We start from the raw sequence: 24399 nt of genomic DNA on the forward strand, positions 1-24399 counted from the left end.
CAATCGATTGGCATTACATCGATAGATAATGTTTCCACTTCACAGCACCAGTTGAGAACTGAACTAGTTTCCTTCGTTGAATAAAATTTTCTACAGTGAAACATATTGGAATACTACTGCTGCTCTTGAATTCAAGTATGTGAATTCCTAGTGCCATTTGAACATATATTGTATTGAATTACACTACAAAATTTTATCTGTTTTGATTTTACAATAGTGGTAAATAACAAATAATGGCATTTCTTTGGGCGGGCATGAAATATCGCTCGGTGTTCATAACAGTGCCGCAATTGGTAATGTTATTTCTCATGTTATGTTAAATAACATTTCTGTTTTGGCATTCGTTCTTTTTTTTCATAAAGAAAAGAAGAAGAGAAAGAGGAAAAAAGACGAAATAATATATAATAATAGAATATTATTTATACTGTGATATATAACCAAGCATTGTTTTGTGTCTGCAAACCGGTAATTGAATAACAAACCAGCAGTAACCCAGAACGTCTAGCAGTAAACCAATTGCGCTATCAACAACGGCAGCAGCAACAACAAGAGGAAATTCAGCCAGCAGAAGAAGCAACAGCAACTAGCAGCTTTTACAATGCCACTCTTTGGTAAATCACAGAAAACGCCAGCTGAATTGGTCAAGTCGCTGAAGGAGGCAATAAACGCATTGGAATCGGGGGACCGCAAAGTGGAGAAGGCACAAGAGGATGTTAGCAAAAATCTGGTATCGATCAAGAACATGCTGTACGGCAGCAGTGATGCGGAACCGCCAGCGGACTATGTAGTCGCGCAGCTATCGCAGGAGCTGTATAACAGTAACTTACTCTTACTGCTAATACAGAACTTGCATCGCATCGATTTCGAGGGTAAGAAACATGTGGCGCTCATTTTCAATAATGTGCTGCGCCGGCAGATAGGTACCCGTTCGCCCACAGTAGAATACATATGTACGAAGCCAGAAATTCTATTTACATTGATGGCCGGCTATGAGGATGCACATCCGGAGATAGCCCTCAATTCGGGCACAATGCTGCGCGAATGCGCCCGCTATGAGGCGCTAGCAAAAATCATGCTGCATTCGGATGAATTTTTTAAGTTCTTTCGGTATGTGGAAGTGTCAACGTTTGACATCGCCTCCGATGCCTTCTCCACGTTCAAAGAGCTGCTGACACGCCACAAACTCTTGTGCGCCGAATTCCTGGACGCCAACTACGATAAGTTCTTCGCTCAGCATTATCAGCGACTGCTGAACTCTGAGAATTATGTGACACGGCGCCAGAGTCTAAAGCTGCTCGGTGAACTGCTGCTCGATAGACATAACTTTACCGTGATGACGCGATATATATCAGAACCGGAGAACCTGAAGCTAATGATGAACATGCTAAAGGAGAGATCACGCAACATACAATTCGAAGCGTTTCATGTCTTCAAAGTGTTTGTCGCGAACCCAAATAAGCCGAAACCGATTTTGGATATCCTGCTGCGCAATCAAACGAAACTGGTCGACTTCTTAACCAGCTTCCATACGGACCGATCCGAGGATGAGCAGTTTAACGACGAGAAGGCTTATCTGATTAAGCAGATAAGGGAGCTGAAACCGCTGCCCGAGGCTTAGTGGGCAGCTATAACGAGAAGTCGAAGGAGAACGAGAACAAGAACATTTTGGCCTTGGCTGTATGGCAGGATGACGATAGCGAAGACGAAAGCAGGAGGACAAAAACAGACAACGGACGTGAGCATAAATACAGAATGTGTGTGCAGGGCGTGGATTATCCACAACCGAATGCAGATGCATAAGCAATTGCAATACACACACAAGAGACGAAGACAACCACGATGACGATGACCGACGACCGATGACGACAGCGCTTGTGAGTAACTAAACAATAATTTAGACAAAGCAAACAAAATGATAACGATAAAAAACGATAAAGCAGAATACATAAATAAGTAGTAACAACAAGTACACACAATATATTGTATGTAATAGCGTAAAGGAGTAAATGCAGCTGCATCATATCGCGAATTTAACTAAAAAGGAAAGACAAAACGGAAACACTCTCACACATGCATACACACACACCAAAATACACAAACTTAATTTTTTCCCATCACTGCTCCAGCTTCCGTCTAGCTCGCTTTTAAAAATTGTTCAGAGTTCGGTTTGTTGTTGTTCCAGTTCCAGTTCGAGATCCTCGGTCGCTTGTAGACGTATATAGACCCTATGTATGTACACCTTTGCCTATTTACTGTTACTACTACTTTTCGTAAAAACAGTTAATTAATTTTTACGTCCCCCTTTTTGTGAAACTCTTTTGCTATTTAAATATTTGTATTAAAATTGAAGCGTTTTTGAAACGTTATAACCAGGACAATGAGGATAATATATGAGTTTTGACTTACAATTTAGACATTAAACATTTCAAATGTGCGCCGAAATTAACTATTACGGTAATTTATTATTGTTAAATATGTATGAATGAAAACAAAATCAATTGTAATTTCACCTAAAAACTTCATTCAGAATACTTCATAACAACTATAGTTATAATTAACAAAAAGCTTTCAAAAAACACTACTCCAATACACAAACCGACACAAACACTTAACATCCATACGTACATAGTAAAACGGGAAGTAAAACAACAACATTACGAACAGCGTAATAAATATATGATTATTATAATTTATATTATTCCCAAAATTAAAGATAACAGCCAAAAAATTTCTTGTCATTCTGATTGGAAAATGGGTAAATGGGGAAGGGGACAGAGGCCTAGGCAGCCTGTCAAAGCTTTTGAATCATGTGCTAGTTAGACTGTTTACTTATCAATGCTAATAGTTTGCGAAAAAATAAGTATATAAAGGCCAACTCAAATTTAGGTTAGTCTATGAAAACTATCGATTTAATTTGAGATGGAATATTTGCATCACCAGAAATGTTTTGTGCAGCCCTGGAGCGCAGATCAGCTGTCTTCAAATTTCGGCGCCCATATTTAGCCAATTGTGTTTGATATCGGTAATAATATGCATAAGAGATTTCGCAAATTACCAAATAGAGCAAAAGCCTACAGCAGCAGCAGCTCGAACGAGTCAAATGTGAATAGTAATACATTATTTGTCGCTAAGAAATATGCAGGACAGAAGCGAGAACAAACTGTCGAGGTATACATTTCCGAGACAAGCAGCGATGAACTCCAGAAAGATCAATTAGGAGAGGAAAATCGCAAATGGCTGCCAAGTCTTAAAAAATTCAGTAGTGATCCCAAGATCGCTAAGAAATATGCAAGACAGAAGCGAGAACAAACCGTCGAGGAATACATTTCCGAGACAAGCAGCGATGAACTCCAGAAAGATCAATTAGGAGAGGAAAATCGCAAATGGCTGCCAAGTCTTAAAAAATTCAGTAGTGATCCCAAGATCGCTAAGAAATATGCAAGACAGAAGCGAGAACAAACCGTCGAGGAATACATTTCCGAGACAAGCAGCGATGAACTCCAGAAAGATAAATTAGGAGAGGAAAATCGCAAATGGCTGCCAAGTCTTAAAAAATTCAGTAGTGATCCCCAGATCGCTAAGAAATATGCAAGACAGAAGCGGGAGCAACCCGTCGAGGTATACATTTCCGAGACAAGCAGCGATGAACTCCAGAAAGATCAATTAGGAGGGGAAAATCGGAATTGGCTGCCAAATCTTATAAAAATCAGTAGCGATCCCAATCCTCTTAAAATGATTCAACATAATAGTTACCAGCCGTTATCAGTGTCCATCCCAGCCAAATCTTCACCGCAAGCTAAGCCACCGAATATGTTTGATATTTCCAACTGTTCTACTCCATCATCAGCAAAATTCCCAGCATCATGTCGTGCTGCCTACAACAGTTTTAAGCAAACATTATCAGAAATAAACCGCAACAAAAAAACTATAAATACATCGATCTTAGATTGCACACCAGTAGCCAAGAAGGCCAATGTAAATGTGCAAAGAAAGAAAACCTTAGTGTCTTATTACCACAAGAAGAGAGGAAATCCCATCGATCTACACATTTCCGACACAAGCAGCGATGAGCTCCATAAAATTATTAAATATAAGGGGTACAAGCCGTTAGCAGTATCCATCACAGCCAAATCTCCATCGCAAGCTAAGCCATCGAACATGATTGATGTTCCTAACCGTTTTACTCGATCATCACCATCCCCAGCATCATATCGTGCTGCCTGCAACAGTTTTAAGCAAACATTATTAGAAATTAACCGCAACAAAAAAACTATAAATACATCGATCTTAGATTGCACACCAGTAGCCAAGGAGGCCAATGTAAATGTGCAAAGAAAGAAAACCTTAGTGTCTTATTACCACAAGAAGAGAGGAAATCCCATCGATCTACACATTTCCGACACAAGCAGCGATGAGCTCCATAAAATTATTAAATATAAGGGGTACAAGCCGTTAGCAGTGTCCATCACAGCCAAATCTCCATCGCAAGCTAAGCCATCGAACATGATTGATGTTCCTAACCGTTTTACTCGATCATCACCATCCCCAGCATCATTTCGTGCTGCCTGCAAAAGTTTTAAGCAAACATTATTAGAAATAAACCGCAACAAAAAAACTATAAATACATCGATCTTAGATTGCACACCAGTAGCCAAGGAGGCCAATGTAAATGTGCAAAGAAAGAAAACCTTAGTGTCTTATTACCACAAGAAGAGGGGAAATCCCATCGATCTACACATTTCCGACACAAGCAGCGATGAGCTCCATAAAATCATTAAGCATAAGGGGTACAAGCCGTTAGCAGTATCCATCACAGCCAAATCTCCATCGCAAGCTAAGCCATCGAACATGTTTGATGCTTCTAACTGTTCTACTCCATCATCATCAATATCCCATCAAGATAAGTTAGAGGAGGAGAATCGCAATAAACTATCAAATCTAAAGAGATACTATAGTGAGCCCAAGCCTTTAAGATTAATGCAACACAATAGGTATCGGTCGTTATCGGTCTCCATTACATCTCAATCTCAACCTAAGCCGACGCATGATGTATCCAACTGCTCCACTGAATCACCCATAGTCTCGCATAGCTTTGGCGAAACAGTAATACCATCAAAGCCTAATCAAGAAACTATGAATAAATCACTCTTGGATTGCACGCCAAGCACTTCTTTAGAGACAAATTTAGGGAGGATGGTAGAGATGCAGAAAACGTCACCAAAACATGTTCAAAAGAAACAACGTTGCATTAAAGGTGGATATCTATATGAATTCGAGAGGCTGATGCTGACGGAGCGCATGGATCGTCGCAGCATGGCTCAAAATCAGCGTCTAGGCATAAGCTCAGGACAACGCGTGCAAGTGCTGCGCATATCCGAATCCTTTGGTGTGAAAATGGCACAAGTAAAGCCAGAATATGGTGAACAGGATAAGGAAAAATTTAACATTATAATCCCACCTATCATGGCAGCAAATATTAGAGTGGGCGCTACTCTTGAGCTTTACTTTGATTTGAAACCAGAGACAGCATTGAAACTTCCTAATAACGAGCTGGTTTACGTACATCCAAATAAATTAGTTTTATTATAAGTACACACAATTAAGACTAATAATATTTTCAAAATATATTGCAACACAATTACGTGCTCCTAGCGTCGCTTTTTCTTCTCTAGCTTCCGTATTTTGTGTAAACGACGAGCCGTATTGCCGCTGCCTTGCGCTGGCTCATCGATGAGGCGTGCCTCTTCCTCAATTGTGTCCTGTGACTCGTTGCCACTCATTACCACCGCAGCGGATATGCAAACGAATTGAAATATGGCTCCCACAAAGAGCCCATAGCGTACTAGCACAGAAAAGAAGTCGTCTTCGCCATATTTGTCCAGAGAAGCTGCAGTTACTCCAATATTGTCAGCAGACATTTTTTGTTTGCAAAATCTTGTTTGTGTATACGGTGCACAGGGTGTTTGCAGCTGCGTGGCTACTGCCATAAATATAAGAAGAAGCAAATATTTCCCAAAGACTGCACAATCAATAAGTTTTAAATATCAGGGTCTATCTTTTTTTTATATAGTTGCCTCCTTTAATCATCCAATATTATCACAATTTGTTGTATGTGGGAACTATTTGTAAAAGCTTTGTTTTTATTGTTTATGGTTTTTTTTATGGCATGTGGTCCACAGGGTGATGAAGAAAGAACAGCTGACTTGACTGTCATAAATAGAAAAAGAAGCGAGAATTTTTCTGCGGATGCGGTTGATGACTTCCATCGATTTTTGCATAATTCGGTTTTATTATTTAAGTATTTAGGAGATATCATAATTATGTTGAGTTTTCGCTTACTAACCGCACTTGGCTCCACTCGTTCGCAATCTCTTAACAGTCAAAATCTACGATTTGTAGTCAATAAATCAAATGAATTTACAATTGCCCGCCGCAGTTTTTCGAAGACCTTAAAGGACGTGGAAAGTGGAAGTGCAACTAAAAAGTCACCGAATGGCACGTTTAAGTTGACGTTGTTAGGTGCATGCATTGGCGCTGTCGCTGGATCTACATATACGCTGTACACACGAATATGTGATAAGAATTCGCACAAAGAGCACGAGCGAACGCCGCCGAAAGTCATAGAATACTTCCCAGCGGACGTGCGCATCACAAAGCGTTTCACAAATCCCAACGATACTTCCGGCCTAGATATAGTGCTATTTCAATATCAGACATGTCCATTCTGTTGTAAAGTGCGTGCGTATCTGGATTACATGGGTATCTCCTATTCTGTTGTGGAAGTGGATGCGGTGCTTCGACAGGATATCCGATGGTCAGATGTTAAGAAGGTGCCAATGGTATTGATTCGCCAGCAGGATGGAAAATATGTTCAGATGACGGACTCCAGTGCCATTATTTCCCTTGTCGCTTCCAGCCTCCACGACAAGCGCATCGACGTGGGTGAGCTTGCTCAATTCTATCCACAGATTTCCTACTTCGATGATAATGGCAAAAAGCGTCAAGATATATTGAACAAATACTTTCTAATGTACCAGGATCGCACACCCAAAAATATGACTAGAGAAATCGAAGAGTGAGTATTTATTCGCGTCTCCCGATCAGTCTATTATCAATAGTGATCTTTTTGCAGAACCGAACGCAAGTGGCGAACCTGGGCAGATAATCATCTAGTACATCTTATATCACCCAATTGCTATCAGACTTTTGAAGAAGCACTGGAGACTTTTGAGTGGTTTGCATTGGCCGGCGAATGGGATATCCATTTTCCTAAATGGGAGCGTGACTTAATGGTTTATTGCGGAGCGACAGCAATGTGGGTAATAGCTAAGATATTGAAGCGACGACATCAGCTCACCGATGATGTCCGCTCTCATATGTATGATGCCCTAAACAAGTGGACGGCGGAACTTAAAAAGCAAAACACTAAGTTTATGGGCGGTAAAAAGCCGGGGCTTGCGGATCTTTCAGTGTTTGGCGTGCTTAGCAGCATGGAAGGTTGCCAAACATTCAAGGACTGCTTGCAAAATACAAACATTGGTAAAAAAGCTCTTTAAACGATATAACAAAATTTTGATACAAATTTATTTCATCCCAGGTAAATGGTTTTACGATGTCAAGGAACTAGTTCAGCAGAATCGAGGTAAATTGCTTAGGGAGCGCATAGTTGGTGTGCCAGCATTAGCACAGTAAAAATTATTATGTAAAGCAATTACGCCCAAAGATTAAAAATTGTTGAAATAAAAACCACATTTTATTATTAATTCGAATGGAAGAAATATCGATATATTAGCTACACACCGCGTTGTTTATCGATAGCTCGATTTGCCTTGAACATCTCTAAGTGTGTGAAACGCCGCTAGACGGAAACTTGCAAATCATTTCGGGTTGCTTTCGTCTTGGAAATTTAATAAAAACCAAAAAGAAAAAAAAAATGAATAGTTTTGGCATAGAACAATTCCCTGATTATAAAGTGCCCGGAGTGCAGCACGTGGATTTTTCTCCCTACGAGTCCAATGGCGGGTGAGTGCTCAAAATACATAATTGGTCTAGACACCAGTAACATAAAATATACTTTTTAATTGGCAGTTCTATTGTTGCCATAGCCGGAGATGACTTCGTTGTTATTGCCGCAGATACACGTCTAAGCAGTGGGTATAGCATCCACTCTCGTGAGCAGAGCAAACTTTTCGAAATGTCACCAAAAACAGTTTTGGGCTCCACTGGCTGCTGGTGCGATACCCTTTCTCTGACGGGTCTGGTTAAAGTGCGCATGCAAATGTATGAGCACACTCACATGAAGACAATGACGACTGATGCAGTGGCGCAAATGCTTTCCATTGTCATGTATAACCGTCGCTTCTTCCCTTACTATGTGTCGAATATCTTAGCTGGTCTGGACAAAGATGGTAAGGGCGCTGTCTATTCTTATGATCCCATTGGCCACTGTGAGCGTGCGACTTATCGTGCCGGCGGCTCTGCTGGAGCCTTGCTGCAGCCAGTGCTAGATAACCAGATCGGATATAAGAACCAAAACTTGTCCCTTGATCAGCTGCCACCACTTACTAAGGAACGTGCGGTTGCAGTTGCTTCTGATACATTCATCTCGGCCGCTGAACGTGATATATATACTGGTGACTCGGTGCTGATAAACATCATTACTGCGGATGGCATTGAGAAACGAGAGCTTCAATTGCGCAAGGATTAAGAACATTAAGGTCAAGGATAACAAGATATAAACTGCATTCACATATTACGTTCGACTTAAATTTGTTGTAACTCTATAAATAAAACTAAAGTCTACAATAGCACCCTTGTTCTTAATGCTTTGCACAAAAGCGAAACATAAACATGAACATATATGAACCAAAGCTGTGTTTAACCAATAGTTAGCGGTTTAACAGTGTATACAATATAGTACAGTACATATATATGTTACACAGCTTTAAATTTGCAATGAATTTTGATTACAACTTACATATGTTGTCGTCAAATGTGTACGGGTATGTGGGACTTCAGTCAGAAAAATGTAAACTTTGCAGCTGTATATATATTTTTTAAAATTTATTTATATATCAATTTTTTTATTGTACCTGACAACCCTGAAAATTTGTATTCAGTTTCCTTGGAGTGTGCGTACGCTGAGACCAATGACCAGCAGATTGCGTTTATTTATAGCAATATCAATTTTTCTACGATTCTCACACATCCTTGCTAATAAGGGTATGCTGGCGTCCATTGTGAAACCTGGTACATTTCGACACATCATGTGTCGGAACAATGTATACCCACGCAGTAATGTAACGCGTTTCTCAGTGCCGGACGATTTAGTTTTTTGGAATGTTCCTTATGAATCTTATTGCCCGACCTGCTATACTGCGCCGCACATTAATGGCCAGACATGGGCAGATGAACCGTTGCCATTCGAAGTCAAATGGAATCAGAATGATGGCCTGGTAAATCGAGTCTCATTCCACGGGGAATACAAGATAAAAAATGGGCTGCCGCAAAATCCGATTGGCCGGACAGGATTGTGTGGGCGTGGCTTATTAGGACGCTGGGGTCCTAATCATGCGGCCGATCCAATAGTCACGCGCTGGAAACGTGATGAAAATGGTGAGGTTGTGAGTCATGAAAATAGCGGCAAGTAAGTACAAGTGAAGAATGGTCGACGGAAACATTGCTAAGCTGTTCTCGTACGTTTTATACAGAAACATACTCCAGATGGTTGCCATTCAGCGCTCAGACAATAAAATGTGGGCAATTCCTGGCGGCATGGTTGATCCGGGAGAGAATGTGAGCGTCACACTGAAACGCGAGTTCACCGAAGAGGCGCTTAATTTCGATGATAAAGGCAACATGGTCGAGCAGTTCTTCAAGCAGAATGGGGAGCATGTCTACAGCGGCTATGTTGATGACTTTCGCAATACGGACAATTCGTGGATGGAGACAACAGCACTCAACTTCCACGACGACGACGGTAGCAAAGTTGGCCAGCTGCAACTGCAAGCTGGTGACGATGCCACAAATGTGCGCTGGACAGATATTAGTGGGGACATAAAATTACACGCCAACCATGCAGATATTGTAAGAGAGGTGGCTGTCAAGCGGAATGCGCATTGGTAGCGTGTTCGTTTGCTTGAATATCGAATTTTGCACTTATTAATTTAATAATAATTTATAAATTATTGAATTGAAAGCCTTTAAGATAATATGGTTATAGTTTGTATATTTATTTCAGACTATTCACTATTTATACATTTACGCATTTGCGTTTTTACAATTTGAAAAAAGCTGCATATTTTGTTAGGAAACCATTTTAATATATATAATTTGTTTTCGTTGAGTGCATTCATCAAATTCCATGTCTACTCCTCGTGGTAACCTAATTAGCTAAATAATGTAAATAAAACTTCAGTGCTCGTGTGTGTGTGCCTGCTTGACGGCACATGTAGTGGATAAATTTGCTCTTGTGTGCGTCTAAAGAGATTGAAGGAAATTATAGGCCTCTTGACTGGAATTGGCCACGTTATTGAATTGGTCCGGATACTGCTCGCGTATTTCCAAAATTAAAGCACGTGAGCTCATTTTGATTTCTCCTTCAGGAATTTGATCCTTGTATAATACATCTATGGTGATTTTAAGGATCTGCTCAATGTATTCGACGATAGCGGGTCGTGCTTGCATGTATATCACACGGAATGCCTTGTGCACCATATCATTCTCATCGAAATCCTCGCGAAGTGGCAAATGCGAGAGTAAAACGGGCAACACTTGCGCCAATGGAACAATATTGTGATTGGTGACGATCATACGGGAAACGGCGCCGCATATATTATCGAGAGCCGGAGCATTTGTCTCGGAAGCAATGGCTCCAGAAAGAGCTTGTAAAATTACATGGAAGGATCTAAATAAAAAAAAAAATGATTGAGTCCAATATCTAAATACATATCTATAACCATGTAACTCACTCAAAGGACTTCTCTTCGGCGTGCAAAACAAGCTCGCCTAGGCCGAAATAACAATTCTGACGAGCTTTTGGCTCCGGATCATTTACGCCATCTACAAAAATGGGACACAGCGTATCGAAATAGGTGGCCACACAGACACCCAGCGATTGAAAGGAGTCAGCCAACGCACCATAAACAAAGATGCGCTGTTCACTCAAATCATTTCTCTTAGCTTTGTTCTGAAAGGCAAGCAATATGTTAAATGAATCATTTTTAAATACATACATTTTAAAATATCTGACGAACCAGTTTGTTTAAGTAGTACTGATAGACGCGCCCAAAGTACATAGAGAATATTTCAGGACTTAAAGCTTTTCCAAAAGAAGGTAAAAGATTACCCGCGTTCTCAATAAGCAGCTCATCAAATTCGCTGTCTTCAGCTTCGTCTTCATCCCCACCACCGGATGGCTCATTGAACTGGCAAGCCATTTTATTTTTTAGAACATCCCTGATGCAGGCAAATATCATGTCGCCGATTTCCTGAGTGGGTACCGCAGCGCTCTTTACCTCAACGAATAAATCGCTTAGCAAGTCGAGCAAATGAATGACGACGCCCTGATCCTCATCTTCACGGATTATATGTGCAAATTTTGGCATAATTATTAAGCAAGCGCGTTTGACACCCTCGGTATCACCCATTTTGTAGAGTGACGAGACAAAGGCGATGATGGCTTCAATGGCGGACTTGCGGATGTTGTCCTGTGGATGATCAATCACCTTGTAGACATTCTCAAAAGATGTCTGCAGATAGGGTGCAAAGGCGCTGCCTGTGTTAACAGCAAATTCTTTAAGGGCTAATATAGCCTCCTCCTTTTCAAATACATAATCGTTTTCCACCTGATATCCTTCCTCATCATCATCTTCATCGTCTGTATTCTCCAAATCAATGTCAATATCAGAAGCGGCCGCCTCACCATTGAACAAACGATTACCACCATTCTCATCATTCATGGGAAGCATATCTTCCGTCGATATTACCGATTCAATAAGACGATCAATAATTTTTGGGAACACGGTCGACATACTCTCGTTAACAACGATGGACAGAGCACCAATCAAGTTGTAAATAGCACGTTTAAAATCGGGATCATTTGGCCCATCGTCCAACATCATCAAGCAATAGGCCATTGTATCATTAGCCAGTGGAATAAAATTATCCTTGCCTACGACGCGTGTAATCGAGGCCAAAGTATCAATTGCCTCGTTACGCAACTCTTTCATCTCTTCGGAACATTCCTTAACCAAATAATTTTTCAGTATTTCCACAATTTTTGGAAAATATGGCATCAAGTGCTCCCTGGCAGCCAAAGCCGTTGCTGAAACGGCAGACAGTCCCAGCACACGAAGATGAATCGAATTGTTGGTATCCAGTGTATCGAATAGACTGCAAGTATATAACTATTGCTAAGACATTCAGAAGTATAATAGAATATTTGGTATTTCTTACCGACTCATCAATAGCGGCAAATGTGGCACAATGTCCTCTTCTAGATTCTGGCAGTAGTTTTCCAGAGCATAAAACATACGATCCGTGTGCTTCGGTTCCGGATTGCCACTCTGTAAAATTGTTGGAACAATATATATGACCAATAAGCAAGATTATATAGTCTACTTTACTTGTGCTGCAATAAGTGCTGATTGAGCATGCTTCAAAATTTGTGCTGTCGTTAACCCCTTGTTTTTCATCCCTCAAATACCTCATGCTCCTTTTATTAATAATTATTTATATTTACTTTACTTAAATAAATATAATATTCTTAGAGCACATTTGATATAAAGAATTCAGAACAATGGCAAACTATTTAATTATTTAGCCATACTCAATAAATAAAATAAGAACAACAATTTGCTAACAAAATATTATTCGGTTTTCCGAAAAACAAATACCCTTGCAGATATGTACTTACAAAAAAACTTTCTCAAAAAAAAAAAATAAAATAAAATAAATAAATAAAATGTAACCACACAGACGGTTGAAAAATTTTGTAGATACTGTTATAGATTAGAGAATCTTATCTCTTCTATATTGCAATTAAAATACCCTCTGCAAGGATATATACCATCGCTACCGCAGAAAAAACATTAATACAATAATAAGAAGTGATGTGTGAAAAACAGCTACTCTAAACTTAGCAGGAAAATGGCACCCTGTATTTGGAGAGAACTGATTTGCGTTTGATTTGCAGTTGATTTATATACAGAATGGTGTCTTTGCCGGGCACGGCATTCGACTCGTTGCCACTGCTGATTTGCTCAGCCTTTTTTGATGCAGCACAAACAAAATAAGATAATTATGAAAATAGACATGAAATTGTAGCGTGTAAGCAGTTTACCTTTATCTCAATCACCAGCTGTTGCAGAAAGTCAAATAGTACGGGCAAAATCTGAGGTGCAAATTTCGATATATCCGGTTGCAAATGCTCCGAGAATTGACCCAAAGCAAAGAAGCTAGCAATGCGCACAATGGGCGAGTTGTCGGCAATGCCGCTCTTAACGATATTTAGCATAACTTCTAAATACTTATTGCAAATGGCCTCCGAGCAGCCTTCGGCGATAACAGCGATACAAAGATAAGCGGCACGGCGTCGCAGATGATCAGGACTTTGCAATGCCGGTTCAAGTAATTGCAACAATGGAGGAATCAATTTTTCCGGCGACATATTGATGGCCAGCAAATCGAGTGTTTGGGTGGCTGCTGTCATGGGACTGTTACTGCTCTCGCCAGTAAACAACTCATCTGTTAAATATAACACTTTTTGATACATATATAAGTGTATATTTCTTAAAATCTAATGGATTCTTGCTTACCATCATCTAGATCAGTTTCACAGCACATCATCTCAAAGATGACGGCAATAATGGGTTCAAGTAACTTCTGTTTGACAATTGCCTTCTTCTTTATGCGCACCACGCGTCCAATGAATGTAACCACCTGAACACGTATCGAGTCATCAATTTGCTTATTGTTTGCCGTCTCGAGGCAGAATTCAATTAGGTGCTTCACATTGTTATTAAGCAGCTTTGGCACATACTCGGCAATGCTATCAATGACATCGAATACAATGCAGAACTCCTGCTCATCGCCCTTCTGGGCAAAGGCAAAGACGGTTTTGATGATGAGTGGCAGTATTTTGAGAACCGTCTGTTCAGCGCTTGTATGACCGCTTACAAATGGCATCAGATAACTCATGCCCATGGTTATATTAGCCACAGTGGGCGTGGATAGATTACCTCTTGCCTCGGCGGACATAAGAACAGCGGCAAACATTTGGCAAATTGAGTCCATATGAGAGACAAATTGATCAGGTGCCGCATCGGTGAGCGTGGCAAATATTGAAGAGCCCAGCTCACTCTCCTTAGGATCATCCACATTGCAACGGCTATAGATGAAATTAAGCAGTTCGCCCAACCAAGAGTCCTTTTTCTCCTCTTCGTGACGCACCAATGAACCAATAAATTGAGCTATGGCATTCTTTACAGATTTTTCCTTTTCGGCAATCAATGCTTGAAGCATGCCAGTCTTAATGCTGCAATATGAAGCCATTCAAATCACGATAACCCCCATAATGTTGTGTATTGTCGTTACCTTTCCTTCTGGTCCGCTGGCACCATTTGCCAGTTACGCAGTTTTTGGAGCCGCTTATTTAGCAGCACAGCTGCAAATTGTCTCACTTGCGGCTCACGCTGTGAGACAATGATCTGACACAGTGCATTCAAGGTTTCCGGATTTTCATAAGCCTTGCCCAGCTCACTGGTGGCCTGAAACAAAAATACATTAGATTTCAAGTACATAAGAATTTCCTTAATAATAATATTCACTATAAAATGCCCTTTGAAATTTATAATTCTGCCGCCAAACTGAAGAATAACTAAGTCATCTAAATTCACAGTCATGTCAGTTCTGTTCGGTTTTAAAACATTTGTTGAGCTGACGATATTTTAGTTTGATTTGGATATTAATTTAACGTTTATTTGTGTATGTCTTAGTTATTAAGCTTAAGAATAAGAAGCACAGTATACCAAACCAACATGCCCCGTTTTACTTTTCAAATAGGGTATATAAAAGCTTACATGGTATACAATATATGGCAATATGTGTAGGAATGTGCGTGTATCTGTTTAGTATAGAAATGTGCACATGGTGAGGGCAATTATTGTGCTCATAAAAAAATGTTGAATTTAATGTACATATGTTTATTATACAAACGATATCAATTACGCATATCGAATATTTTAAAAGTTAAATTGAGACACCAGACAAAAGGAAAATGGGCGCGTTTTAAGGCGCCGGTAAGCTTTTTGCCAAGTTAAAGGATTAAAATCCACATGCCGGTCGCTTACCTGACGTATCCGTTCAGTATCTGTACATAATAATCCAGCAATGATTTCATCTAGGACAATATCCATATTTAATGCCGTATATTTTAAATTAATAGGTTTCGCACAGCGATAATTAAAGGAGCACAGCACGTCTTCTATATGCCGCCGGTATTGCAAAAATCAAAGACCTGGTATACCAGGGCAGTAAAGCACGCCAACACCACGTTTTAAAACTGGCAGGGATACAATAATTTAGTTGTAGTGCAATTTTATGTGTTTGATGATTTTCGCATTTAACGAAATTTTTGAATTTGTATATTACATCAAATTTAACCAGCTTGCTCACTTTATAAAATCATATTAAACTTTCAACGTAACATAATTTTGATATGACTTTTGAAATATCGATACGTAAAAAGAATCGCAAAGTGTGCCCAGCTAGTAACATAACAGGAGCGTCGTGAGGCATGAGCACCATTTTGAACGCCAACAACGCGCGTTTTCTTAATACGATTTATTTTTCTGAGTTTTGTGTTTTTTTTTTAGTCGTGCGTTAAATGGATAAAACTGCTAGGAACCATAGCGATGGCAGTCAAAGAGATAATAATTCTTTAGGCATATTAAGTTTGGATAATTTGAAAGGTAAATGTTTAAAGGACTTGGCGTCTCATTTGTATGCATGATTTCCATATCCTGTATCTTACGTACACATTTATAATTAGATTTTGGGGACATGTCCAATTTAAACAAAAGCGGCAGTGCAAATACGAGTAGGGAGTCACTAAATGTTCACGAGCGGCTCAAGGTAAGGTCAATAATATAAATAATAAGCAATAATTAATACCCGCCTTGATTTGTTATAGGCGGGAAGACTAAAGGCTTTGGAGACTTTGGGAAAGCCACGACCCCGCTCAAGTTATGCATTTGAAGAGCACTACAATAACGAAGGAAGCAAGTTTACACGTGAGAAGGAGCTTTTATCAATCTAACTCATATAACATAAATATTATTTTGTAGCCGATAATCGTGTGAGTATTGCGTCCAGCCGCCAAAGCAACAACACAAACATTTCCGATCTAATCACTGAGGAAACAATCGACCTTAATTCGAGTGGCTCCGTTCTGATGACAACGACTGCTCCTACTGGCACAAACATCTTATTTGAGCCTGGCGAGATAACAGGACGTTCGACATTATGCAAAAGCGGAAAAATTGACTCAAAGCCTGGCAAACAAATCTCTGTGGCTGATATACTAAGATCCTCTTTTGTGGAGAAAGCGCGTGTACAATTTGCCAAGCAGCTGGAGAACGTGCCAATTACTGAAAACTCGAGCCATAGCACTTTGAGTGATTCGTTTAGTTGCTCTCGCAGTTTGCCACGCACTGCAGATATGAGCAATTCGAGCCTTAATGGTGGTTCGGGTATATCCTTCGGCTCTGCGGGTCAGGGATATGACGAAAGCTTTGCTCCAGCTGAAATGATGCAGTCACAGCTAGTGATGGGCGAAATATCATGGGCTCAGGAATTTGCCGTTGTCCCAACGGCCACCCTCAGCAAGCAAGCATTGGAAAAGATTGCAGCTCCGACTCCGCCGTCGGAAATCGATAATTTAGTATCCAAGTAAGTTGAAAAAAGTATTGATATAAACTATTTACAAAACAATTTTGTATTTGGCAGCTCTATAATTGCTGGAGATCCAAATTTTTCTTTGGGCAATTACTTTCAAATGCGCTCAGAAAATTTGTCATTCATCGTGGGTCGGTCTAGCCGAGGTGGGAATCCGCAAGTTGAGCAAAATACAACAGTAAGCAGCGCTGGTGTGAAAACGCCACAAGTGGAGAATAAGACTTACACCAAGGTCGAAAGCAACGCAAAGCTCGAACGCAAACTTATGAACAAAATGCAACAGGATGATTTTAATAAGGCCGTGCAGGCGGAAACAAAGAAAGAGCCAAGCAGATCGGAGTTATTTAGCTTGTCCGCAATTGATGCAGCTTTACGTAAGTTTGAGAGAAACAGTGGTTTGTCCTATCTAACGAAATACTTATTTCACAGGCAACCTGGACGTGAATTCAGGTACATCTGTACATGAGGTTGTAAACAGGGTGCGTACACATGGCTATGACTACGATTTTGATGATGAGGACAAAGAGAATACACTCTGCACATCGAGATCCCGATCAAATGTTGCAGACACTATGAGTTTTACAGATTCACTATTGAATTCAAGTGATTTTCAACAATTGCAAAAGAGCTTGGCATCAACAGCGGAACGACAGCCATTAAGTCCGCTGGCGGACTATATGCCAAGCCAACCTAGTATATTAATTACAGCTAGTGCAGATCATGATGCAGACATAGATGAATGGCCATCGACACCAGTGAAGTCGCCGGGACGTCGTGTGCGCCACACAAAACCACCGAATAAACGAGGGGTGAGCCCAACAAGCAGCGATGGTGTTAAACCTTTGCCCACCTCAGATGAGGATAGGGATGTAGACGAGGATAAGACACCGGTCAACAAATCACGTAATAATACTCTGCCTGTTGTACGCATTCAAAATTCATTCTGTTCCACACGTGTTGATGGCTGCGATGTTGTGCCATCTTCCTCCGAATGCGACTTTGGCATCTCTCCGAATCTGGCTCATAGTGTTTCTGTTTCCAATTTGCAACACGTTTCGCCGTTATCGTCGCCACGCAGCTGTTTGTCCTCGCCCCTGCTAGACAGCACAACAAGCTCGGAACGTCGTCTTTTAACCGGTACAAGCTTAGCACGCAGAGTTAATACCTCTCCGGCACCCAGCGACGCGAGCTCCACAAGTGGATTTAACGCAATGCGAAAAGTGGGCAGTGGTACACAGCTGAGTGTAGCACCGCGCAGTATGTCACGCTGTTCCAACTCGAGCGAGTTCAGTCATCGCGATGGCAAATTGCTGCCTTTGAAGGTGACCCACACAAGCCTCTGCTGGGGCAGCACGAAGCTTCGCACAGATGTGCGCAAATCAATGCAAATTAAGAATACAAGTGACAAACGGCTGGTGGTTCGCCTGTGTATACAAGGACCTGGCTTTCAATTGGTCAGCGGTGATAGCAATGCCATCACATTGCAGTCCATGGAATGCCGCAGCATTGGCATCAACTTTTGTCCGACGGTCAGCGGCGCAGCCATTGGAGCACTTAAGTTTTATGCTCCGTTCGGTGCCAACAATTGTCAGCAACCAGGCTTGGAAATTCCTCTATTTGGTTATGGAGGTAACGCCGCGATTACTATACAAGGATTACTAAAAGGACCTGTTGGCGCCAGCTTTCTAACCATTGGCAATGTTTGCGAGCTGTCTTCGGGTCCACTGATGGCTAGCTTTAAGTTCTACAACAGGGGACCGCTGCCAGCCTTTGTAGGCATCGCAATCGATTCGACGGTGTTCTTAAAACCACGTCTGAATGCCGCCTTCGAGGTGCGTCCTAGCAAAGTTATACTTCCTCCTCATAGCGAGGCTGTGGTTCAGGTTGTATTCCGACCAAATCGTGATGACATCAAGAACATTCTCAAGAAGACGTCACAAGTGCTCACATTGGCTAATATGCGGGTTTTTTGTGGTGATGAACCTAATCGACAGCGTATGCGAGCCTTGGTGCAGCGGATGACGGCCGAACAGCGTGAGCAATTAACCTCATCCATGCTGGACAACATCTTGTGCAACTTTCCAAGTGAACAGTCTATACGTAGCATAGCCATGCTAAATGAGCCTCCAGAATTTATACTTGACCTAGTTACTGTGGTTCGCATTATTGATGTAGCTATAACTTTAAATCGTGACTTTGATGAGTCTGCTGAAACATCACATCTTTGTTTGCCGGATGCCGAGGAGACCATTCTATTTCGTACTGTTTGTGCAGCCACTTCTCCAACTCCCAGTCACATGCTAGACCCGGTTGATGAATTACACGAAGTGGATACGACTTCAGCTATGGAACCGCAATCGTTGGAGCGTAACTGGTCCGTGCAACCTGCGACCATTGAGATTGACTTATCCAACAGCGGCGGCTTGGACGGACTTAAGCTATTCATCAAGAACAACTTCAGCTCTCGCCAATATATTGAATTGAATTGCAATGTTCCAGACATATTGCACATTTCTCCAAGTGAATGCTATGTGGCTCCAGATGGTGGCCATGTGGAAGTTCTCGTACGACCATTGCGTACACCGATCCGAGAAATACTTAACAAACAAATGCAAGTCGTTGTCGAGGTATCGATGGAGAGTGAACGCATTAATGTGCCCGTTACTTTTAAAGTCTAAATTTATATAAAGTTTTTTTGGGGCAGTTATCACTTAGCGCCTTGGTTTTATACACATACATATGTTTTAGTTATGAGGTATATTGTATTTTCCTCTCGTTTAAATGGACTAGTTTATTATAAATAAAGAAAATAATTTTGTAGCAAAAACATACATATGACGGACTAATTAAACGGCTCACAGAAACACATTTGAAAAAGGTTTCCGTTAATATTAAATTTATATTTATATATGAAGCATTTTTGTATAAATACATTACATTGTTGAAATATGTTTGTCGTTCATTAATAAACCAAGCATGTGTTGTTTGGTCAGTGGAGCAGTAAAACAGCGGATGCTATTTCGGTATATTTGGTATATTTGTCATATTTTAAGCTGGTTACACTAATCGCATTAACGAAAGCCTATTTTATGGGAGTAATTCAGTTTTAAATATAATAAAAACAATATTAGACTAAGGTTTTTAAAAAGATTTATATTACTTATTGCCATAAGCTGAGGACATGCCTTCCTATGAATTGGCGTTGGTGCTGCGGCAACTTCCACGGGTCTGTATGCAAATAAATAGGTGCACCGGTTATGTAAAGTAAATAAATGTGCGTTTTCTTTTAGCCGGAGTTGATCTCAGTCATCAAACGAACAGCTGAAGCGATCTTCGATAAAGGCGGTATTATTCGAAAATTCGAAAATCTTGGCACACGTGCACTACCCCACAAAGTGAGCGAGCATGGCGTTGTGCACCGAGAAGCAACCCACTTTACGATTATTTTCGATTCGGCGCCCACAAAGTTGTCAGACTTAAGGGAAGAATTTGGAAGAGATATTGACATTATACGCAGAAACATCTTCAAGTTGGAGGAACCCGAGGAACACAAGTGCACATTGCATGAAGAAATGCTGCCACCATCTTATCGGAAGGATGTTCAGGAAATAATTGACATAGCAAAGAGAAAACAGAAACCCAAATACAACTATAACTCAGGATTAGATTATTATCCCTTCCAAAAGTAAATTCTACAATCTTCAAATAAAAGCCGTATATACATGATGAATCGCTAAACACAGTTATGTACCTTGCGATGTTTACAATTTTAAGCATTAAGAACATGATGAAATATTTAGTTTATCAACTAAGTTCATAGTGTCCGTTTTTATTGGTTTTATGGTACACAATTATCGTTATCAGAAATTGATAAACAGGCATAATCAAATCAGGTATAACTTGTAGACTCCACGAATTAATGAATAGTAAGAGTTCAATATTCGATCGTTGAGGCAGACACGGACGTTTTCCAAGAATTAATACATATGGCACCTCAAATTCGCCCCATTTCTGCCGAGCTACAAGCAGTGGCTAAGGAGCGGCTCAACGAGGATCCTGATCGTATTGAAGCAGATCTGGAGGCACTGAAGATTTGGATAGGGCAACAACCACATTTAAATCCACGCACAGACGATCAATTCCTAGTGGCTTTTCTAAGGGGCTGCAAGTACAGCATGGAGAAAACTAAATCTAAATTGGATAAATACTACACGCTGCGAACTAAATATCCTGAATTATTTTGTGTAACGGATGTCGACGATCCCATTTTACGAGAAATTCAGCAATTGGGGTGAGCCGTCTGAAATTTTTCACGAAGGTCATTTGATATACTATAATCTATTGTTTATAGACCCATAGTCTACCTACCCAATACATTCAACGGAGCACGAGTTGGTATATTTAGACTAGGCGTTGCACCAGCTGAAAAATATAAGATAACAGACGTAATGCATGTCGGTCAAGTAATGCAAGAAATAGCTCTTATGGAAGATGACGAAGCAATAATTAATGGCATAGTATTTATCATGGATATGAATGGAGCAACTGCATCGCACCTATTCCAAATGACTCCTGGTCTAGCAAAGAAGATGACTGTGTTTAATGAGGAGGCTTTACCCATGCGACCCAAAGCTCAGCATTTTGTGAATACGATTGCTGGTTTTGAAACCATCTTCAACATGGTGAAGCCCATGATGTCCAAAAAACAACAGGAACGACTCTTCATACATAGCAAGATAGATTCATTATTGGAGCATGTGCCTTTGAAGTATCTACCCAAGGAATATGGTGGCGAAAATGGTTCTATACAAGAGAGCATAGTGGAATGGCAGAAGAAATTTGATCAATACAGAGATTACTTTAAGGAAAATACTAAATTTGGCACCGATGAAAAATTGCGTCCTGGCAACCCAATTGATTTTGATGGCCTCTACGGTACGGAGGGCTCATTTAGAAAACTAAATGTTGATTAATAACGGATTTGATTTTAAAGTTTTAATTGGTAACTATAAAATATGATTTTTAGTGGTTTTGTATAGCGATAAAAGAGATACATTTTACGATTACATTTTTTTCTTGCGTATTCTCACAATGGGCGAATTTTGATTTACTGCAGTATATCGACATATATATCGAATGATAATATGGGAAAACTAACATCTCTAGCCCATGCGACTTTGACATATGAAAAACACAACGTTTATGTTATCATTGCTAATAACAGTAGTGACTGTGCAGCATACTTTTCGGCACCTATGTAATGTCCCGCTCAAGTCTTATTCCATCAATATTTCAAGTTGGAGAACCATTTCATGTTTTTAGGTAACAGTGAATAAAATTTCGAGTCAATCAATTTACATCAAAATTAAATTTTAAAATAGTCTACACCGCTGAAGCTCTAATATCTGCGTGCGCATGTTATTAACATTACGATGTCAATGTTAAAGTCCCTAATCTGTAAATTAACATCCCTGTGTGTCACGACGTATGTGACTTAGACGTATGGAAAAAAGTGTATCACATAACTCTGTCGTTGTATATTTTAATTAATTGAAACGAAATTTTTTTTAAATTGTATGTCGTGTGTCGTACAACTGGCTAAAAGCAGTTGTGGATGCCAGCAGATACGTTGGACTTAACGAATTAATCAGCACACATTGTGTTACATCGATATCTATATACATATATACATATGTGTGCGTAACGAGTATACGATAATTGTGAGCACGCGTTTTGTAGAGTATTTTGCGTTGCAAAGATGCATTCGCTTAATTGGACATCGCGTCTAATATCTCGGGCGTTACGTAGCAGCTTCTCAACATTACTTGACTCCGCGTCGGGTGCCACAACCAAAGGTGCTGCAAAGACAACGCCAATTCGATCTCGGCCACGATTCGTTTCAGTAGTTTGTGGCTTTGCCAAGGACAATCTGCGACACAAATATAAGCCTGGCAAATATGGCGAGGACTCCTGGTTTAAGGCATCCACAGAGTCGGCCGATGTGATGGGCGTGGCCGATGGTGTTGGTGGTTGGCGAAGCTATGGTATCGATCCTGGGGAGTTCTCCTCATTTCTCATGCGTACGTGCGAGCGGCTGGTGCGCTGCACCCACTTTAATCCGCAACGTCCCGTCAACCTGCTTGCCTATAGCTACTGCGAGCTAATGGAGCAAAAGAAACCGATATTGGGCAGCAGTACAGCATGTGTACTCATCCTGAATCGAGAGACGAGCACAGTGCATACAGCGAATATCGGAGACAGTGGTTTTATGGTGGTGCGAGAAGGCGAGATTGTGCACAAGTCAGAGGAACAGCAGCACTACTTTAATACGCCCTTCCAGCTATCCCTGCCCCCGCCAGGTCATGGGCCCAATGTTCTCAGCGACAGCCCCGAATCGGCGGACACAATGAGCTTTCCCGTGCAAGAAGGTGATGTCATATTAATTGCCACTGACGGTGTCTTTGACAATGTACCCGAGGAACTGATGCTTCAAGTGCTACGCGACGTTGAGGGTGAACATGATCCGGTCAAGTTGCAAATGACGGCGAATACGTTGGCACTGATGGCTCGCACCCTCTCCCAAAATAGCGATTTTCTTTCGCCCTTCGCCCTCAGCGCTCGTCGCAACAATATTCAAGCGCGCGGCGGGAAGCCAGACGATATAACCGTGGTGCTCGCCACAGTGGCAATGTGAAACAACTCATAGTTGTCATTGTTGTCCTAATCCCTAGTTCTTAAATGTGTAATTAATTGTAGCGTGTACTCGTTTAGTTTTTAGGAGTCAGTTTGTTCCGGTAGCTATATCCAGATATATGTTTAAGCCGCATGTTGAGATTTTGAGGACAGACACTCAATTGTTAGTTATCCAACCCATATAGACTCACATACTGAGTAATCGACGCATCCTGGTGAAGCGACCCCAAAGCAAAAAAAAAAAATGCGAAGTCCAAAGCGCGTAAGCAATGCCTTGAAATATATATATATTATTAAATATATATACATTATATATAAGTAGAAACGCTTTTAAAACGAAAAAAAAAAGATTATCAGCCGAAATGATCGTTGTCGTCAATGGCAGCGAGTTACGAGAGAGTTCTAATCAATAATAAAATGCGACATACATTACATGCATACAAACAAACAAAATTAATTACGTACGTGCATTCATACATATATACCCCCACACCTCCAATCAATCAAAAGTTGTGGGATGCTATGCTAATATTTGAACTGAGGATTTATCCAGGCAAACTGTCTTACGGACGAACTGTTAGTCAAATGTACTCACTGATATTGCGATTTAATAAAAAATATTCATTGAAATAAAAAAAAAAGAATAATAATAAACGAGTCTTTTATTTTTTTTATAATTAATTTTGCTATTTTCGCAAGCGGTGCAAAGGTCGTTAGAAATTCGTAAAAGCCCTCTTGGATATGCTTTGC

General features: G+C 40.6%; 11 protein-coding genes and 1 long non-coding RNA gene across 15 annotated transcripts; 9 read left to right on the forward strand and 3 right to left on the reverse strand.

The window, feature by feature from the left end:
• Nucleotides 1-196: 196 nt before the first annotated feature.
• Nucleotides 197-2693, forward strand: Mo25 (calcium binding protein Mo25). Its single transcript, XM_018102125.3, has one exon. The coding sequence runs from the start codon at nt 599-601 to the stop codon at nt 1616-1618; it is 1020 nt and encodes a 339-aa protein (XP_017957614.1). The 5' UTR covers nt 197-598; the 3' UTR covers nt 1619-2693.
• Nucleotides 2694-2998: 305 nt separating this feature from the next.
• Nucleotides 2999-5651, forward strand: LOC115562476 (uncharacterized). The gene has a single exon (XM_089259137.1). The coding sequence runs from the start codon at nt 3031-3033 to the stop codon at nt 5587-5589; it is 2559 nt and encodes an 852-aa protein (XP_089115263.1). The 5' UTR covers nt 2999-3030; the 3' UTR covers nt 5590-5651.
• Nucleotides 5561-5988, reverse strand: LOC115562475 (protein anon-73B1). The gene has a single exon (XM_030384087.2). It carries the CDS (start codon nt 5985-5987, stop codon nt 5649-5651), a length of 339 nt encoding a protein of 112 aa, XP_030239947.2. The 5' UTR covers nt 5988; the 3' UTR covers nt 5561-5648.
• Nucleotides 5989-6202: 214 nt separating this feature from the next.
• On the forward strand, nt 6203-7769 carry Su(P) (prostaglandin E synthase Su(P)). Its single transcript, XM_018102658.3, has 3 exons — nt 6203-7075; nt 7133-7539; nt 7598-7769. The coding sequence occupies exons 1-3, from the start codon at nt 6321-6323 to the stop codon at nt 7690-7692; spliced, it is 1257 nt and encodes a 418-aa protein (XP_017958147.1). The 5' UTR covers nt 6203-6320; the 3' UTR covers nt 7693-7769.
• A 45-nt stretch (nt 7770-7814) lies between these two features.
• Nucleotides 7815-8807, forward strand: Prosbeta6 (proteasome beta6 subunit). Its single transcript, XM_018102682.2, has 2 exons — nt 7815-8022; nt 8089-8807. The coding sequence occupies exons 1-2, from the start codon at nt 7934-7936 to the stop codon at nt 8705-8707; spliced, it is 708 nt and encodes a 235-aa protein (XP_017958171.1). The 5' UTR covers nt 7815-7933; the 3' UTR covers nt 8708-8807.
• A 289-nt stretch (nt 8808-9096) lies between these two features.
• LOC108652553 (ADP-ribose pyrophosphatase) lies at nt 9097-11055 on the forward strand. Its single transcript, XM_018102764.3, has 2 exons — nt 9097-9646; nt 9711-11055. Exons 1-2 carry the CDS (start codon nt 9150-9152, stop codon nt 10123-10125), a joined length of 912 nt encoding a protein of 303 aa, XP_017958253.1. The 5' UTR covers nt 9097-9149; the 3' UTR covers nt 10126-11055.
• Nucleotides 10212-15678, reverse strand: LOC108652214 (importin-4). Of its 4 annotated transcripts, none has more exons than XM_089260375.1 (9): nt 15351-15678; nt 14596-14768; nt 13818-14536; nt 13343-13746; nt 13157-13267; nt 12457-12566; nt 11256-12393; nt 10971-11188; nt 10212-10906 (listed from the first exon to the last, which is right to left on the reverse strand). In XM_089260375.1, the coding sequence occupies exons 1-9, from the start codon at nt 15414-15416 to the stop codon at nt 10480-10482; spliced, it is 3366 nt and encodes a 1121-aa protein (XP_089116501.1). In that variant the 5' UTR covers nt 15417-15678; the 3' UTR covers nt 10212-10479. The 4 variants fall into 4 exon arrangements, with proteins under 4 accessions (XP_089116501.1, XP_089116500.1, XP_017957813.1 ...); XM_089260374.1 differs by having other exon boundaries at nt 13343-13761; XM_018102324.3 differs by lacking the exon at nt 13157-13267.
• Nucleotides 15679-15746: 68 nt separating this feature from the next.
• Nucleotides 15747-19783, forward strand: spd-2 (centrosome assembly protein spindle defective 2). The gene is made up of 6 exons (XM_018102322.3): nt 15747-15971; nt 16052-16134; nt 16193-16292; nt 16347-16950; nt 17008-17330; nt 17386-19783. The coding sequence occupies exons 1-6, from the start codon at nt 15887-15889 to the stop codon at nt 19632-19634; spliced, it is 3444 nt and encodes a 1147-aa protein (XP_017957811.2). The 5' UTR covers nt 15747-15886; the 3' UTR covers nt 19635-19783.
• A 215-nt stretch (nt 19784-19998) lies between these two features.
• On the forward strand, nt 19999-20692 carry mRpS6 (mitochondrial ribosomal protein S6). The gene is made up of 2 exons (XM_018102657.3): nt 19999-20182; nt 20247-20692. Exons 1-2 carry the CDS (start codon nt 20138-20140, stop codon nt 20643-20645), a joined length of 444 nt encoding a protein of 147 aa, XP_017958146.1. The 5' UTR covers nt 19999-20137; the 3' UTR covers nt 20646-20692.
• LOC149091296 (uncharacterized) lies at nt 20676-21502 on the reverse strand. Its single transcript, XR_016196849.1, has 2 exons — nt 21325-21502; nt 20676-21256 (listed from the first exon to the last, which is right to left on the reverse strand). It is a non-coding gene; the product is annotated as an uncharacterized LOC149091296 (long non-coding RNA).
• On the forward strand, nt 20943-22016 carry LOC108652463 (retinol-binding protein pinta). The gene is made up of 2 exons (XM_018102656.3): nt 20943-21247; nt 21308-22016. Exons 1-2 carry the CDS (start codon nt 20943-20945, stop codon nt 21927-21929), a joined length of 927 nt encoding a protein of 308 aa, XP_017958145.1. The 3' UTR covers nt 21930-22016.
• Nucleotides 22017-22412: 396 nt separating this feature from the next.
• LOC108652367 (protein phosphatase PTC7 homolog) lies at nt 22413-24303 on the forward strand. Its single transcript, XM_018102536.3, has one exon. The coding sequence runs from the start codon at nt 22715-22717 to the stop codon at nt 23648-23650; it is 936 nt and encodes a 311-aa protein (XP_017958025.1). The 5' UTR covers nt 22413-22714; the 3' UTR covers nt 23651-24303.
• The last annotated feature ends 96 nt before the right edge of the window (nt 24304-24399 follow it).

Source organism: Drosophila navojoa, chromosome 4 (genome assembly GCF_054131105.1).
Source record: "Drosophila navojoa isolate 15081-1374.11 chromosome 4, UAZ_NAV_1.0, whole genome shotgun sequence".
Lineage (NCBI taxonomy): Eukaryota > Metazoa > Arthropoda > Insecta > Diptera > Drosophilidae > Drosophila > Drosophila navojoa.